The 15450-nt window shown below is 43.0% G+C and overlaps 1 protein-coding gene across 1 annotated transcript in view; it reads left to right on the top strand.

Moving 5' to 3' along the window:
* Nucleotides 1-9143: 9143 nt before the first annotated feature.
* The window catches only part of DACH2 (dachshund family transcription factor 2), a 371548-nt gene continuing 365241 nt past the window's right edge, over nt 9144-15450 (top strand). The window contains exon 1 of the mRNA XM_058154632.1: nt 9144-9856. Within this exon, the coding sequence (XP_058010615.1) occupies nt 9144-9856 (713 nt within the window). The remainder of the gene's footprint in view (nt 9857-15450) is intronic.

The raw sequence follows: 15450 nt of genomic DNA, 5'->3' as shown, positions 1-15450 counted from the left end.
TGGTTGCAGAGACCAAGCAGTGGGGTTAAGAAGTTAGTTTTCTAAAGCTCAAACTGATAAATATTTTAGACTTTAGAATATATTGCTGAAAACCAAAAGGGAATTGCGGGACGGATATACATATATGTGTAATTTCTGAATTCAGGCTTGCTTGCTATGGTATTTCCAAAGAAGCTTAAATGAAGTAACAGGAAAGCCAGCTTCTTTGCCAGAACAATTTAAAAAAAAAAAGGTTGTATTTACATAACTTTACAGAATGCAGAATAACAGAGTTGGAAGGGACCTTGGAGGTCTTCTAGTCCAACCCCCTGCTCAAGCACTGACTAATTGTTTTCACTATCAGGAAATGACTCCTTAATTTTAGGTTGGATCTCTCTTTAATTATCTTTCACCCATTATTTCTTCCCCGCCTCTGTTCTACAATGTGTAGTGCAAACCTGGACACTCATATCTGTTTTTTCCCTTTTCTTTTTTAAAACTGGATTATTATTATGAACTGTGACTAATCTAAAATATAGATTAAAACCACTGTGGCTCAGCAATCTTAAGATGTGCGGTCTTCCAACTCCCAGAATTCTGGAACTTCTTAAAAGTTCCAGAATTATTTATTTATTTGTCAATTGTATATAAAATAACAGGTAAAAGTATAAACAGAATTTGGATACATGAGAAGAGTAAGTAAAAAGGAATATTAGGACAGGGATGGTAGGCATGCAGGTGCGCTTATGCACGCCCCTTACAGACCTCTTAGGAATGGGGTGAGGTCAACAGTAGACAGTTTAAACTTAAAATTTCTGGGGTTTGGGGAAGAAACTAGAGTCAGGTAGTGCATTCCAGGCATTGACCACTCTGTTACTGAAGTCATATTTTCTGCAATCAAGTTTGGAGAGGTTTACCTTGAGTTTGTATCTATTATTTGCTCGTTTATTGTTGTGGTTGAAGATGAAGTAGAAATTTCCTGACAGTTAGAACAATTAATCAGTGGAACAACTTGCCTGCAGAAGTTGTGAATGCTGCAACACTGGAAATTTTTAAGAAAATATTGGATAACCATCTGTCTGAAATGATGTAGGGTTTCCTGCCTGGGCAGGGGATTCCCTTCCAATTCTATTATTATTATTATAAGGAGAGATTCAACCTGGAAATAAGGAGACGTTTTCTGACAGGGAGAGCAATCAACCCATGGAACAGAAGTTGCCTTCGGAAGTTGCGGGAGCTTCATCCCTGGAGGCTTTCAAGAAGAGACTAGACTGCCATCTGTCAGAAATGGTGTAGGGTAGGGGTCAGCAACTCTGGAGTCGCATGCAGCTCTTTGGGCCCTCTGCTGTGGCTCCCTGTCAGGTGATCCCACCACTGGCTGGCCCCACCCCTCACCCTTCCCTCCCAGTCACTCCTCGCCTGGCCTGAAAAGATAAGGGCGATGGCAGGGGATGGAGAAGCGGCCCGGGCAGAGACAGAGAGATACAGAGAGAGGGGGAGAGAAAGGGGACATAGAGAGATACAGAGAGAGAGAGAGAGAGAGAGAGAGAGACAGAAAGAGATACAGAGAGAGAGGGAGGGAGGGGAGAGAGAGATATGTCAAAATGATTTTGTAGTTCCCGGTGTTTTTTAACAACTGGTTCTCTGCCCTAATGACCAGCGTGGCTAGGGGGATCATGTGACTGGTGGAAGTGAGTGACATTGAGTTGGTCACGCCCACTCAGGTTTTGTGGCTCCCGGTGTTTTCTTTTCTCTGGGAAAAGGGGCCAAATGGCTCTTGGAGTATTTAAGGTTGCAGACCCCTGGCGTAGGGTCCCCTGCTTGGGCAGGAGGCGGGGTTGGACTGGATTACTTAAAAGTCCCTTCCAACTCTGTTAATCTGTAATGATCCCTGCAGTTGACACTGAACGTCCTTAGTGTCGTGTTTAAAGTCAGTTTCTTCTGAATTTTTTTAGAAGTATTGAATACTTAGAGTAGGAAGTCTTTTGGAAAATATGAATGGTGGAAGAGAACCCCATTTATAAAATTAGGTTTAGCCTGTGCCACTGTGCCACTAAATACGGTAGTGGGTGAGTTAAGGGAAAATACAGATAGTTCTTGACTTACAACAGTTCATTTAATGACCATTCAAAGATATAACGGTACTGAAAAAGTAACTTATGACTGTTTTTCACACTTATGACCATTGCAGCGGTCAAAATTTGGATGCTTGGAAACTGGCTCATGTTTATGACGGTCCCCTTCTGGCAACCTTCTGAAAAGCAAAGTCAATGGGAAAGCCAGCTTCACTTAACAGCCACGTTCCTCACTTAACGACTGCAGCGATTCGCTTAACAGCCGTGGCAAAAAGGTTGTAAAATGCGGCAAAACTCCCTTAACGACTGTCTTGCTTAGCAACGGAAAAAGTTGGGCTCAGTTGTGGTTGTAAGTCAAGAACTACCTCTAAGGAACTTTTAGGGGCAGTTTTAATTGATGCTTTAATTGATCTGGTTCAGATGCCTTGTGTTTTGTTTTTTTTGATTGGCTGCTTTAAATTGTAACCTTCTTTCAAGATTGATTTCTCTTTGATCTCTTCTTGCGATAGCTGTTGTCAAGATTCCTCTCGCTACGCCGGTTCTTTCCGAAAGAAGAAAATTGTCCCTGGGTTTGTAGACCAGCCTTACTCCTGAATTACTCCAGTTTTTGGCTTTGCAGGGATGCACCGAGTGATCGTGTGGGCTCAATTCACTTAGTACATTACATTAAAACGTAACCGGCTAGTTCAGTTTATTTATGCAAACCCAGTCAACATTTTTTGTGCAGTATTAAAAAAAAAGATCGAGGTACATTCAAGCCGTTTATCTTTTCAACAGCCACGAGGATTCGGTTTCCAGATTCCCCCAGACGAAAAGGACCACCCAAATTTCTAATTGAGAGAATTAGCCCCAATTTTTTTTTTCTTTTTAACATCCTGTCCACTTTTAAGGGTTGACTCTTGAATTCTAAACAAGAAGACTCCTGCAAAGACCTTTAGACTAGAAATATAAAACCGAATGTATGGGTTTTGCACTGCTGTTGTTTTCCTTCCTTCCTTCCAAGGAATTCTGTCTGTCCATTCCCCCCCCCCCAGGCTATCAAATTCCTTGCTCTGGGATCTCCCCTCTCCCCACCTCCGCCCTGACTTTTAATGCTTTCCATAAGCTAAATAGATTTCTAACTAAGGATGAGGGTTTTTTTTTTTTTGCAAGGCCAATGGGAGCCTTGAACATCAATTCCTCTTCGTGTCAAGAATGGCATGAAGCAATATAAAATCATAAAGGCTGTATAAAAACAGTAGCCTTGAGAAGCAACTATCCATGGAAAAGAGAACTGCACTTCTCCATGCTCGGGAAATGCTCAAGGTTTGTAAATTAATTCTGGGGGATGGCCCAGCTCACCTGTTCGTAGAGTGGCGACCCCTCCCCAAACCTTTGGGCACCAGGGGCTGGTTCCATGGAATGAGTTTTTTCCGTGGCCTGGAAGGACCGTGGGTTTGCATGCTGCCTGCATCCCACGGATGGGGCATCACTTGTTTGTACAGCCAGGTTTCTGGCATGCCATGGCCCAATGCCAATCCATGGACTGGGGGCTGGGGACCAGGGATGAAATGCTAACAGTTCGCACCAGTTCGAGGGAACCAGTAGTAATAAAAGCTAGTGGTTCGGACGAACCAGTAGTAATAAAAGTTAGTGGTTCGGGTGAACAGGTAGTGATAAAAGCTAGTGGTTCGGGTGAACCGGTAATAATAAAAGGTAGTGGTTTGAGCGAACCGGTAGTAATAAAAGCTAGTGGCTCAGGCAATCCGGTAGTAATAAAAGCTAGTGGTTCGGGTGAACAGGTAGTAATAAAAGCTAGTGGTTCGGGTGAACCGGTAATAATAAAAGCTAGTGGTTTGAGCGAACCGGTAGTAATAAAAGCTAGTGGTTCAGGCAATCCGGTAGTAATAAAAGCTAGTGGTTCAGGCAATCCGGTAGTAATAAAAGCTAGTGGTTCAGGCAAACCGGTAGTAATAAAAGCTAGTGGTTCGAGCGAACCGGTAGTAATAAAAGCTAGTGTTCGGGTGAACCGGTAGTAATAAAAGCTAGTGGTTCAGGCAATCCGGTAGTAATAAAAGCTAGTGTTCGGGTGAACTGGTAGTAATAAAAGCTAGTGGTTCAGGCAATCCAGTAGTAATAAAAGCTAGTGGTTCAGGCAATCCGGTAGTAATAAAAGCTAGTGGTTCGAGCGAACCGGTAATAATAAAAGCTAGTGTTCGGGTGAACCGGTAGTAATAAAAGCTAGTGGTTCAGGCAATCCAGTAGTAATAAAAGCTAGTGGCTCAGGCAATCCGGTAGTAATAAAAGCTAGTGGTTCGGGTGAACAGGTAGTAATAAAAGCTAGTGGTTCGGGTGAACCGGTAATAATAAAAGCTAGTGGTTTGAGCGAACCGGTAGTAATAAAAGCTAGTGGTTCAGGCAATCCGGTAGTAATAAAAGCTAGTGGTTCAGGCAATCCGGTAGTAATAAAAGCTAGTGGTTCGAGCGAACTGGTAGTAATAAAAGCTAGTGGTTCAGGCAATCCAGTAGTAATAAAAGCTAGTGGTTCAGGCAATCCGGTAGTAATAAAAGCTAGTGGTTCGAGCGAACCGGTAGTAATAAAAGCTAGTGTTCGGGTGAACCGGTAGTAATAAAAGCTAGTGGTTTGAGTGAACCGGTAATAAAAAAATGCTACCAGTCTGTCCAAACGGTATTACCAATGATTAGCTGTGCCGCGCAATTTAAATTTGCTACAAAGCAGGAAATCCTGCTTTCTAGCGAATCTAAATTGCACGGCACGGCTCCCCCCCCCCATCGCTGTTCTACTTATCTTAAGACTCCCTTTTCTGCTTGAAGCATGCATTTGGCATGCACTGTGCATGCACTCAATGTGTGTTTGATGAGCACTGCGCTTGCACGCATGCATGGCGCATTTGGCACACACCGTGCATGCAGCGAATGGGGGGGGGGCAAACCTCGGAGTATTTCACCACTGCTTGGGACACCTGTTGTAGAGGACCGGACACCTCACCTAGTGGGATGAGTTTCTAATTCTGCCTCGAAAAAGGCAATGGAGATGGGTTATAGAAAGAACACAGGCTTAAAATCATAGATGTACTTTCCAGCTCTTTCAGGTAAGACCATGTTTAAAGGCAGCTTTTTTTTTTTTTTTTAATTTATATCGCGCCCTTCTCTGAAGACTCAGGGCGGCTTACATTGTGTTAAGCAATTATCTCTAACTCTCAACTGCAATCGCTTGGAGAGGCTGCTATGTTGATCTCGGAGTATCTGATGCGAGCATCTAGTTCAGTGGTTCTCAACCTTTATAGTGCTGCAACCCCTTTAATACAATTCTCCATGATGTGACGACCCCAACCGTAATTTTTTTTCCGTTTTGAATTTATGGCGCCTGAAGCCGTATTGGCTAGCGATCTGAACTGCTTGTGATGGCCTTGAGGACGGAGGCATTAAAGCGGAGACTCCTCCCCTATTAAGTTTATTGCGCCTGAAGCCAGATTAGGCTAGCGATTGGGAGTGATTGCAGCTGGCTTGAGAGGGAGACATCAGAGCATAGATTTCTCTCTTTTTTAATTCATCACGCCTGAAGCCGAATTCGGCTAGCGATTTGAAGAGCCTGCAGCTGGCTTGTGGAGTCAACCATTGAAGCGCGATTCTTCAACTCGCAAGTATACTTCCCATATTTCCGATGATCTTAGGCGACCCCTGGCAAATCGTCATTCGACCCCCAATGGGGTCGCGACCCACAGGTTGAGAACCGCTGATCTAGTTGATCCGTAGGAAAGTAGATTCAGTCCGCCTGTAGCCGGACCTGCAAGGCTGCGGTTGTAGTCCTGCATCAGTCTGTTCTCACTACCGATTAGCCAAACATAATTGGGCATCGCTCTTGCAAACCATTACGGAGAACATTTTTTAAAAAACCCACTGATTTAAGTTGGTGCAAGTAAAGTACCGTGTAACTGTATGATTGAAACTCCCTCTGTTGTTAAGTTCTTCATCTGGGCTACACAAATTCACAGCAGGCAGTTGCACTGGCTCAAAGCGCGGGAAGCCCTTTAATCCACAGATTGAAATTTGATAGGATAGGGTAGAAAAGAGCATATAATTAATAGAATCGAGTATAATAGGGTAAGGTAGGGTAGGGTAGAATAGAATAGAATAGGAGTAGGGTAAGGTAAGGTAGGGGAGAAGAGAATAGCATATAGTAGAATAGAATAGCGTATAGTAGAATAGAATAGAATAGAATAGAATAGAATAGAATAGAACAGGGTAGGGTAGGGTAGGGTAGGGTAGGGTAGAGTAGAATAGAATAGAATAAACAGAAAGAATAGAATAGAATAGAATAGAATAGAATAGAATAGAATAGAATAGAATAGAATTCTTTATTGGGCAAGTGTGATTGGACACACAAGAAATTTGTCAGGTGCATATGTTCTCAGTGTACATAAGGAGAATAAAATACATTCATCAAGAATAAAAAGATACAACACTTAGTGATAGTCGAGGTTACTAATAAGCTATCAAATCGTACTAGGAAACAAAAACAATATAATTGAAAGATACAAACAACGTGGTTATAGTAATAAGTGGAAAGAGATAGATACTAATAAGGAAGAGATGAATAATAGTAATACAGTCCTTAGTAAATTATTTGACAGTGTTGTGGGAATTAGTTGTTAAGCAGAGTGATGGCATTCGGGAAATAAGGTAGAGTAGAGTAGAGTAGAGTAGAGTAGAGTAGAATAGAATAGAATAGAATAGAATAGAATAGAATAGAATAGAATAGAATAGAATAGAATAGAATAGAATAGAATTCTTTATTGGGCAAATGTGATTGGACACACAAGAAATTTGTCAGGTGCATATGTTCTCAGTGTACATAAGGAGAATAAAATACATTCATCAAGAATAAAAAGATACAACACTTAGTGATAGTCGAGGTTACTAATAAGCTATCAAATCGTACTAGGAAACAAAAACAATATAATTGAAAGATACAAACAACGTGGTTATAGTAATAAGTGGAAAGAGATAGATACTAATAAGGAAGAGATGAATAATAGTAATACAGTCCTTAGTAAATTATTTGACAGTGTTGTGGGAATTAGTTGTTAAGCAGAGTGATGGCATTCGGGAAATAAGGTAGAGTAGAGTAGAGTAGAGTAGAGTAGAGTAGAGTAGAATAGAATAGAATAGAATAGAATAGAATAGAATAGAATAGAATAGGTTCTTTATTGGCCAAGTGTGATTTGACAAGGAATTTGGTGCATAAGCTCTCAGTGTACAAGCAAAACAACAAAGTAATAATAATCAACACAGGATAATAATTATAATAATATTTAATTAAATATTTAATTATTTAAAGGTAGGCCTTGACTTGCAAGCATTGTTTAGCAACTGCTAAAGTTACAAATGGCAATGAAAAAGGTGACTTGTGACCAGTTCTTGCACATGACTGTTGCAGCACCCTTATGGCCATGTGATCAAAAGCTGGGTGCTTGGCCAACTGATGGGTTTGCAGTTAACATGTTTGAGCCCCGTCTGCTTTCTAAACCATGTTTTACAGCTTAGCAATCAGGGTGAATCAAGCTAACCGTGGTTAGTCCAATGTAAAGTTAGCAGATCTAGATTGCAAAAAGAGTGTATTTTCTGCATTATTTCTGCTGCCATCCATCTGGCCGTTATCTAAAATTTTATTGGGGTTATTTATATTTTAATGTTTTAAATTGTTTTAAATTTGGCCACCTTATAATATGTTTTGTTTTAATTTCTTTTAATGTTTATACTGTGATTTTTACTTGGCTGTACACCGCCCTGAGTCCTTCAGGAGAAGGGCGGTATAAAAATCGAATAAAATAAATAAATAAATAAATAAATAAATCTAGAGTTTCACAACCCAGGCCTGACAGCCCCGAAGTGCTTAATAATGTCTGAACGCAGCACTAATAGGCATTTTAGCAATCTCCTTCCGTCTTTGGAAACTAAAGTCTTGCTTGTTGGATGGCTGAAAAAATAGTTACTGGCATATTTGCACACGGCAAACCATGGCACGGTGGGCTTGCATTTTTTTAGCTTTGTTCTGTGAAGGCAGTCCCTATGGTTAGGAAAATCAAGTTTTTGGAGGTGCGGTGAAGCCAAGTTTCTGCTTTAAGCTGGCCAAGCAAAAAGAACTAAATGGGACAAGAGAAGGATGCCCTATGTAGGATGCCCCCCATAAGAATATAATATTTTGGGAAATATTAAACCGGCACATTCTTAGCTTAATTTCAAAACTTGCCATTTCAGGCTGCCTCTATCCAATCTCTTTACAAACACCCCCTCAAGTCTCAATAACCTTCCATTAAGTTCCCTCGCCCCGCCCCGCACGTGTCCCCTCCGGCTTTTCTCCAGCATCCGCGGGCGACCCTCCAAGCTTTTTTCCCCAGGCGGGCTAGTGCCACGGCTGTCCTCCTCCATGCACAAAGGGCTCCCACGCCTCCTTGTGCCCGAGGCCCGGAGACACGTGTAAAGTCACTGCAGGGGTGTGTGTGTGTGTGTAGCATCCCCCTCCCAGCCTCATCAAACTTCCCCCGCTGCCTAAGTTGGGCCATCCGGACGCTGGCTCTCCAACCGGGCGCCCGCAGCAAAGGAAAGCAAAGGAAAGCAAAGTCCTCCAAAGCCCCTCCGCTCGGGCTGGGACCCCGTTAGTAGCGCTCCGGGTGGGCGGAGCCAAGGAGGACCCCTCCCACCCCCTGGCCCGGGTAATGGGTGGTGGGTAGAGTAGGAGGGGGTGGGGAAGAAAGGAGAGGGAGGAGGAAGAGGAGGAGGAGGCGCCTGGGCTTGCAAAGCGCTGCTTCTCTGGGCGCTCCCCGGGGAAAGAGGCGGGGCGTGGGCGGGGCCGGGCCAGGGTCTGTCCTTTCCCTCCCCACCCCCCGCCCACCCCCCACCCTCCAGCCCTCCTCCCCCCCCCCGAGCCCCCGCCTCCCTTGCATCGCTCGCCGGCTGCTTTTCGCCTCCTTTCCTCGAGGAAGCGCAAACAGTTTGGAGGAAAAAGTGGAGCCGGCCGGGTTGGATGCGGCTGCCGACGCCGACGCCGAGCCAGGCGGCCGGGGCGGAGGAGGAGTAGTAGAGAGCATGGCCGTGTCTTCTCCCCCGAGCATTCCCGCAACTTCCAACCCCGGAGGAGGCGGCGGTAGCAGCAGCAGCGGAGCCGCCGGGGGAAGCGGCGGAGGTTGCAGCAGCAGCGGTGGAAGCAGCAGCAGCAGCATCAGCACCACCAGCAGCAGCGGCGGCGGCGGCGCGGGGGTCTCGGCCGGTTTGTTCCGGGCGGACCCTCTTTATTCCCCCAGCCCCTCCGAGTCTCCGAGGCTGGCCGGCGGCGGCGGCGGCGGAGGGAGCAGCGGGAGCAGCAGCGGCGGTGCTGCCAGTAGTCTCATCCACGGCTTCATCTCCAACGCGGCGCCCGCGGGCGTCGGAGGGGTGGGGGTGGCGGTCGGCGTCGGAGGAGGAGGAGCGGGGGTCCCCGGGGCATCGGCGTCGGCTCCGCTGGTGGGCAACGAGTGCAAGATGGTGGACCTGCACGGGGTGAAAGTGGCCTCCTTCGTGGTGGACGGGCAGGAGCTGATCTGCCTGCCGCAGGTCTTCGACCTCTTCCTCAAGCACCTGGTCGGCGGGCTCCACACCGTCTACACCAAGCTGAAGCGGCTGGACATCGCGCCCGTGGTTTGCACCGTGGAGCAAGTGCGCATCCTGCGCGGGCTGGGCGCCATCCAGCCGGGCGTCAACCGGTGCAAGCTCATCACGCGCAAAGACTTCGAAACTTTGTACAGCGACTGCACCAACGCCAGGTGAGCGCGGGTCGGGGTGTGTGTGAATGTGTGTGTGTGTGTGAGAGTGAGTGAGTTGGGGGGGGGTGTTTCTCTTTTGCGGGGAAAGGAGACCAGACCCGTTATTTGGGGAGGTGGGGGGAGGGGACAGAGAGGTGGAGGCCCCGGCATCCGAAACAGAAGTGGGAGGGAAAAAAACACCCCTCCTAGGCGAGAGAATTCGCTTCCGAACGTGGGAACGGGGCAGGCGAGTTGCATGGGGTCTCTAACGGGTGCTTTGGGATTCCCCTCCGCCGTCCACCCCGGTTTGGGATTAAGAGCCAATTCTTGCCTTTAGAAAGTAATGCACACAATATCGGAAGGAAGGGAGAAAGGAAGGAGCGAAAGAGAAGAAGGAAAGGAGGAAAGAGAAAGAAAAAGAAAGAAGGAAAGGAAGGAAGGAAGGGGGAAGAAATCAAAGAGAGACAGAAAAATAAGAAAGAAAGAAGTCAGGATCTAATTTTTACAGTCCGTGAAGGCTTTTTTGAGGAGGGAGTTTGATGCCTGGAATAGTGGGACAAGTTACAACCGGGAGGGGAGAGTGGGGGATTTAAGGAGTGGGGGACAGGCATGCTTTCGAACCTGTCTGCCTGTCTGGATTGGGAGGAGGAGGGGTATTCATTCAGAGGAAAAGGAGATATAGGAAGTCCAAGGTCCCTTCCCAATCGCTTTGTCCAGAATTGTGAGATCTGAACCTGGACCCAAAACTTTGTTGCTGTGAAAATTCGGGGGGGCTTTGAGAGGCAGGGGGAGGGAAGTCAAGAAGGGTGAGGAGAGAGGTGGTGCTACGGTCCAACTTTTAAGCAAGTTTCTGGGTAATAGGGGGCCCGTCCCGCCATAAAAGACACCTCTTTTGAGATGGTGCCCTAAGCTGGGTTGTAAAAAGAACTTCACTGTAGTCGAGACTGGTTTGCAAAACATAGGATTTGTCCACCAATTATTAAGACCCCGTGCGAACAATGCGGAGCTAAGCCCCATGCTTTAAAAATAGGGGGGCATTTGGTTTTAGGGGTGTTGTTCCTTTGCAGAGAGGGCACAGACTTGGGGATTTAAGGCCAAGTTGCCGTTTATAATTTAAAATAAGTTCCACTTTTGTTTTTAAAAGATGCCTCTGGGTACTTAATTTTGGCTTGGGGAAAAATAAGGGTCTCCTTTGGAACAAGGAAATTGTTTTTGTTAGGGTATCGAGCTGTTGAGTTCCATAGTTGCTTCTGAGTTACGAAGTTTAATCTTCTTTAAAAGATGGAGGGAAGGGTTGTCTATTGAGTAGAGAAATTCTTTGGAAAAAAAGAGATTCAGGATTGCATTTAACAGCCATATCCTAAACATTTCTACCTAGAAACAACTTCTAGGGAGTTGAGAAGGATAATTCTTGAAGAAGTGAAAGGCTGAGGGCCGTTTCTATTTCTTTTAACCGCTTTCTCTGAAATTTTGCATAGTGTATCTGCCCTAATAGAACAAAAAAAACTTGGTTGGGATAGAAACTGCTTAGAAGTTGATTGTATCCTTGGGTTTAAGGTTTTGGAGGTTGGAATAAAAAGCTGCTGGACATCTAAGTGGTCATATCTTAGTAATGGTAGATTCAAAGATCCGCAGATTTTGCTGGGTTCACATGTGGCTCCAACCTAGCTAACAAGACAAACTGGGTTGCAATTTGAGGATCCTGCCATAAAAGTCCAAGCAAGGTTTATGCAGACTACCATCTGCTCTCCCGAGTCCTTTGGCTATAAACCCCAGAAGTGGACAAAACTCTATTGGATGGTTGGTTCCCCAGAGGAAAGTTGTGGTTGAATGAGATTATGTAAATAGCAGGCAAAAAACGCCCGGAGCAAATTTTCTTAAAGAAAGGTGATCATATAGTAATATTGGAACTAATTTTGTTTAATGTCCTTACCGCAAAAACCTTTTGCAATATTCATATGAGAGATAAACGACTCTGTCTGCTCAGTCAAAATGCAAGCAGGAAAAAAATATGCTTTTATAAATACATAGGCTAGAAAGAAGTAGGATTAATTCAAGATTTTGGTAATCTTTTTTTGTTGTTGTTAATACAAATGACACTCTGAATTTATTTCATAAGACACCAAAAATATGCTTGTTCTTCAAATTTTATGTATGTGAGACAGTTTCCCCAGTTCCTTTGTTATGAGACTTTAAAACTTTGTATTTCCTTAAATTATTGTGGCTGAAATTATAATTTGCAATGCACAAAGAGGATGTCACTTGGCAGATTACTAGAAAACATTAGGAGTCGTGTATGCTCCGGACTGAATGACCATTTACAAACTGCTCCTTAGTACATAGTAAATTAAAGGAACATTCTCAAAAGTATTATTTGCCCTATAGTCTCCTGAGTTATTCAAATAATTATAGTCAGAAAGTGGCTTCTAATTTCTCCAAATAACATAGTTCTTTTATCTCATCTTGTAAAACAATACGTAAAAAAGTTTTCTGCATATTGCAAATGTACAAGAACGTTCAAATCAGAGGAAGTTTTCAATAGGAAAAAGATTGGGGAAGGAAAAATCCCCAGTTCTGATCAAAATGACCCAACTATTCTCAATTTTTAAGAAACTAAGCTGCCAAAAAGCCAATTTTCTTGTTAATGTGTTTTCTGAGATCCTAGAATGAATACAAAACTTGCCAACTCTTGTTTCTACTCATTGTTTATTATTAGATCATTGTTTATTATTTAAAACATTTTCTACTTTGTTATCTTTCCTTATTTTTTGTTTGGTTTAAAAGGAACACACCGAGCCCTTGGATTGAGCTCTCAGATTGGGAAATCTGAAGTTCCCCCCTCAAGTTGAAGTTTCTTGGGGTGTGCAGGTTGCCCCTTAGAACTTGCTTGCCTGTGTAAAAACCTGGTTTTATTTTGCAGGCAGTGGGAAATAAATTTTAGAGGGCTAGAAATGGCCAAATATTTCGTTCTACACATTTCTAAAATTCTGACAAACGTGTTTCTCTCTGCTCAACATTTGGCAAACAAATGACTAGATTGTCCTTTGATTGTCACATGTTGAGTAAAGTATAGGTAAAGTTTTTAGTCCCAAAAGTGCTTTTCCAAAAAGCAGTTGGACTTCCTTGGTTTTTCTTTTGTTTAAAAACATTTCGCTTCTCATCTAAGAAGCTTCTTCAGAACTGAAGAATTGAACTTCAGAACTGAAGAAGCTTCTTGGATGAGAAGTGAGATCTTTTCAAAGGAAAACAAAACCAAGGAAGTCCAAGTTGCCTTTTGGAAAAGCATCTTTGGGGACAATCATGATCTGAAGGATTGAGACTCTCCACCGAGTTATTCTCAACTTTTGGGTGTCTTGTGTGCAGTGTTGACTTCTCCCCTTTGGTGTCACTTGCTTTTCCGGTGCGTTTAGGCTCCTTGCGGTAGAAATGATTTCTACTTTTAAGGTTGCTCGCACGTAAGCATCGCTTGGTATTCAAATAAGACAGGAACAGATGGCTAAGGCGTTTCCTTCATTTCAAAGAGGGACATCATGGCTTTAGCTTGTGCCTATTCTGTGAAGTTGCTGTCTTTAAACCATGTCAAGTCAAAATGATGTGGGCGGGTTGGATAAAACGTATAATAAGCCCTTCGCCTTCCCTTCGCCTTCCGACTCCTTATTTAAGCCAAATTGAAACAGAGGTGGCTAAACAGCCACTTGTAACTGGAGAGGCAGGAGTTATATATTAGTTCAATGACAATGAAATCAAATAAAAATCAAATCTTGATGCCCAAGCTTGGGGAGGCATCTTTTAAAAGGAGTTTGCTAGATCCAGAGGTTTGGAGTCTGTGAAAAACAGCCGGGCAAAAGAACGAATTTGGGCATTTATTTCTTCAGACCCAATGAAACTTTCCAGAAGTCTTAAGTAAAGTCTCGGTTGGTATTTTGTGCGCAGAAAGTACAAATAACGGGATGCCTTTAGTAAAATATTACGGCATTGCGTGCAGAGAGGCTCAGGGCTTCCAAAAGCTTTATACAATCCAGCCAGGAAATGGTATGAAATTTTAGTTGGGGAGCAACTGCATGGCAATCTCCGGATCGATAGAAATCATGAGCAGTTTTTTAAAAAAAACAAAACAGAAATAGATGTCTAATTAAAAACAGAAAGTTTTAAAAGAAGGTACGGTTTCGCTGTTCCTTATTTTTGTCATCCTGTACACATCTTGGAAATTAATCCCATTAACATAAGTGAGACTTACTTCTAAATATGCTGTTAGTAAGCGTCGCACTTCTTATCCATCCGATCCTAGGATTGAATTCTGAGTTTTCTTCTCCCCCCCCTCCCCTTTGGAAAGAAAAAAGATCGCTATACTTTGACTTCATGCTTTGGTGACGAAGGACGTAGAGTAACCTTCTCTTTGGGAAATGACAAACAGCTGTCCTTTGATTGCAATAAAAAAAAAAAAGAAAAGCCATGCGATATTTATCTTTGATGTTCCCATAACTGACAGCTCAACTGTTCCTATACGTTGCAGCGTTGAAACAAAATTCCCGTATAGAAATTGGATTGCAAACCTGTGAAAGGCGAATTTATAAGAGGTCTGGGTCTTCTCTTTTTCTTATGTCAACATTTCTTAATTAATCTTAGGTGTGTGACTTTGAATTCAACAGTGCATTCTGACATGGTAACCCCATAGTAGGTCGACTTCTGCACCTGGAATGTGAAATTGTCAAAAAGATTTTGGATGTCTTTATGCAGCTGGGATGCGACTTTGCGTTGGCCCTCTGAATGTTATTTGACCATTACAATCTACATTCTTCTTCCTTTTTTGCCTCTTCTTCTTCTTCCTCCTCCTCCTCCTCCTCCATCACCATTCCTTCTTCTTCTGGAAGCACACTATATATATATATATATATATATATATATATATATAAATATATATATATATATATATATATATATATATATATATATATATATTAAAAATGCCATGCTTCTTAAGTTTGTTTGGTTTTTTTGGTAGTACGGCAACATCTTTTAAACAATATTCACTTCTGCTAAGTTGAGAACGTCACTTGTTTCCTGAAGCTTTCAACCGAACTCTTGTCGGAAGTTTTTGGGAAACAAGGAAATATGTCTCTGTTGTTGAAATCCAACTTCTTTTCCATCGTAGCCCTTTTTTAAAACTCCACATGTTGTCCTTTTAGTTTTGGGTAGAAGTACTGTTTCAGTAAATCTCCTTTTTCAATATTATATATCTGTTCATTGGAATTCTTGGGAATTCCAATAATAGCGTATTTTATAAGCGTATTTTATAGATTGCTGCGGAAATTCAAGCAAGTAATTAATTCTGGCCTTTTTAATCATCTAGGATCCTATGGATAATGTTAGGCATATATCTGAAAATCATTTATGTGCCTATATGTACTTAGCTGGAGGGTAAGGCCATTAATTTGACTTCTGAATACAATTTCTTAGGACAAAGCAACTAAGAAAGTCTTACTTTAAATCCTGATGTTTGAATCAAAACTTTTGTAAAATGATGTCTCTGCTATGTTACGGAAATCAGGAATCTTAAGCAAGTTTTAAAAGGTCTTCAGAAAAAGAGGAAATTCATAAACGAACTAGTAAAGTTT

The sequence above is a fragment of the Ahaetulla prasina genome, chromosome 11 (assembly GCF_028640845.1).
Source record: "Ahaetulla prasina isolate Xishuangbanna chromosome 11, ASM2864084v1, whole genome shotgun sequence".
In the NCBI taxonomy this organism is placed as follows: Eukaryota; Metazoa; Chordata; class Lepidosauria; order Squamata; family Colubridae; genus Ahaetulla; species Ahaetulla prasina.
Note: the sequence above shows the minus strand (reverse complement) of the source record. Positions and strands in the feature narration are given on the sequence as shown.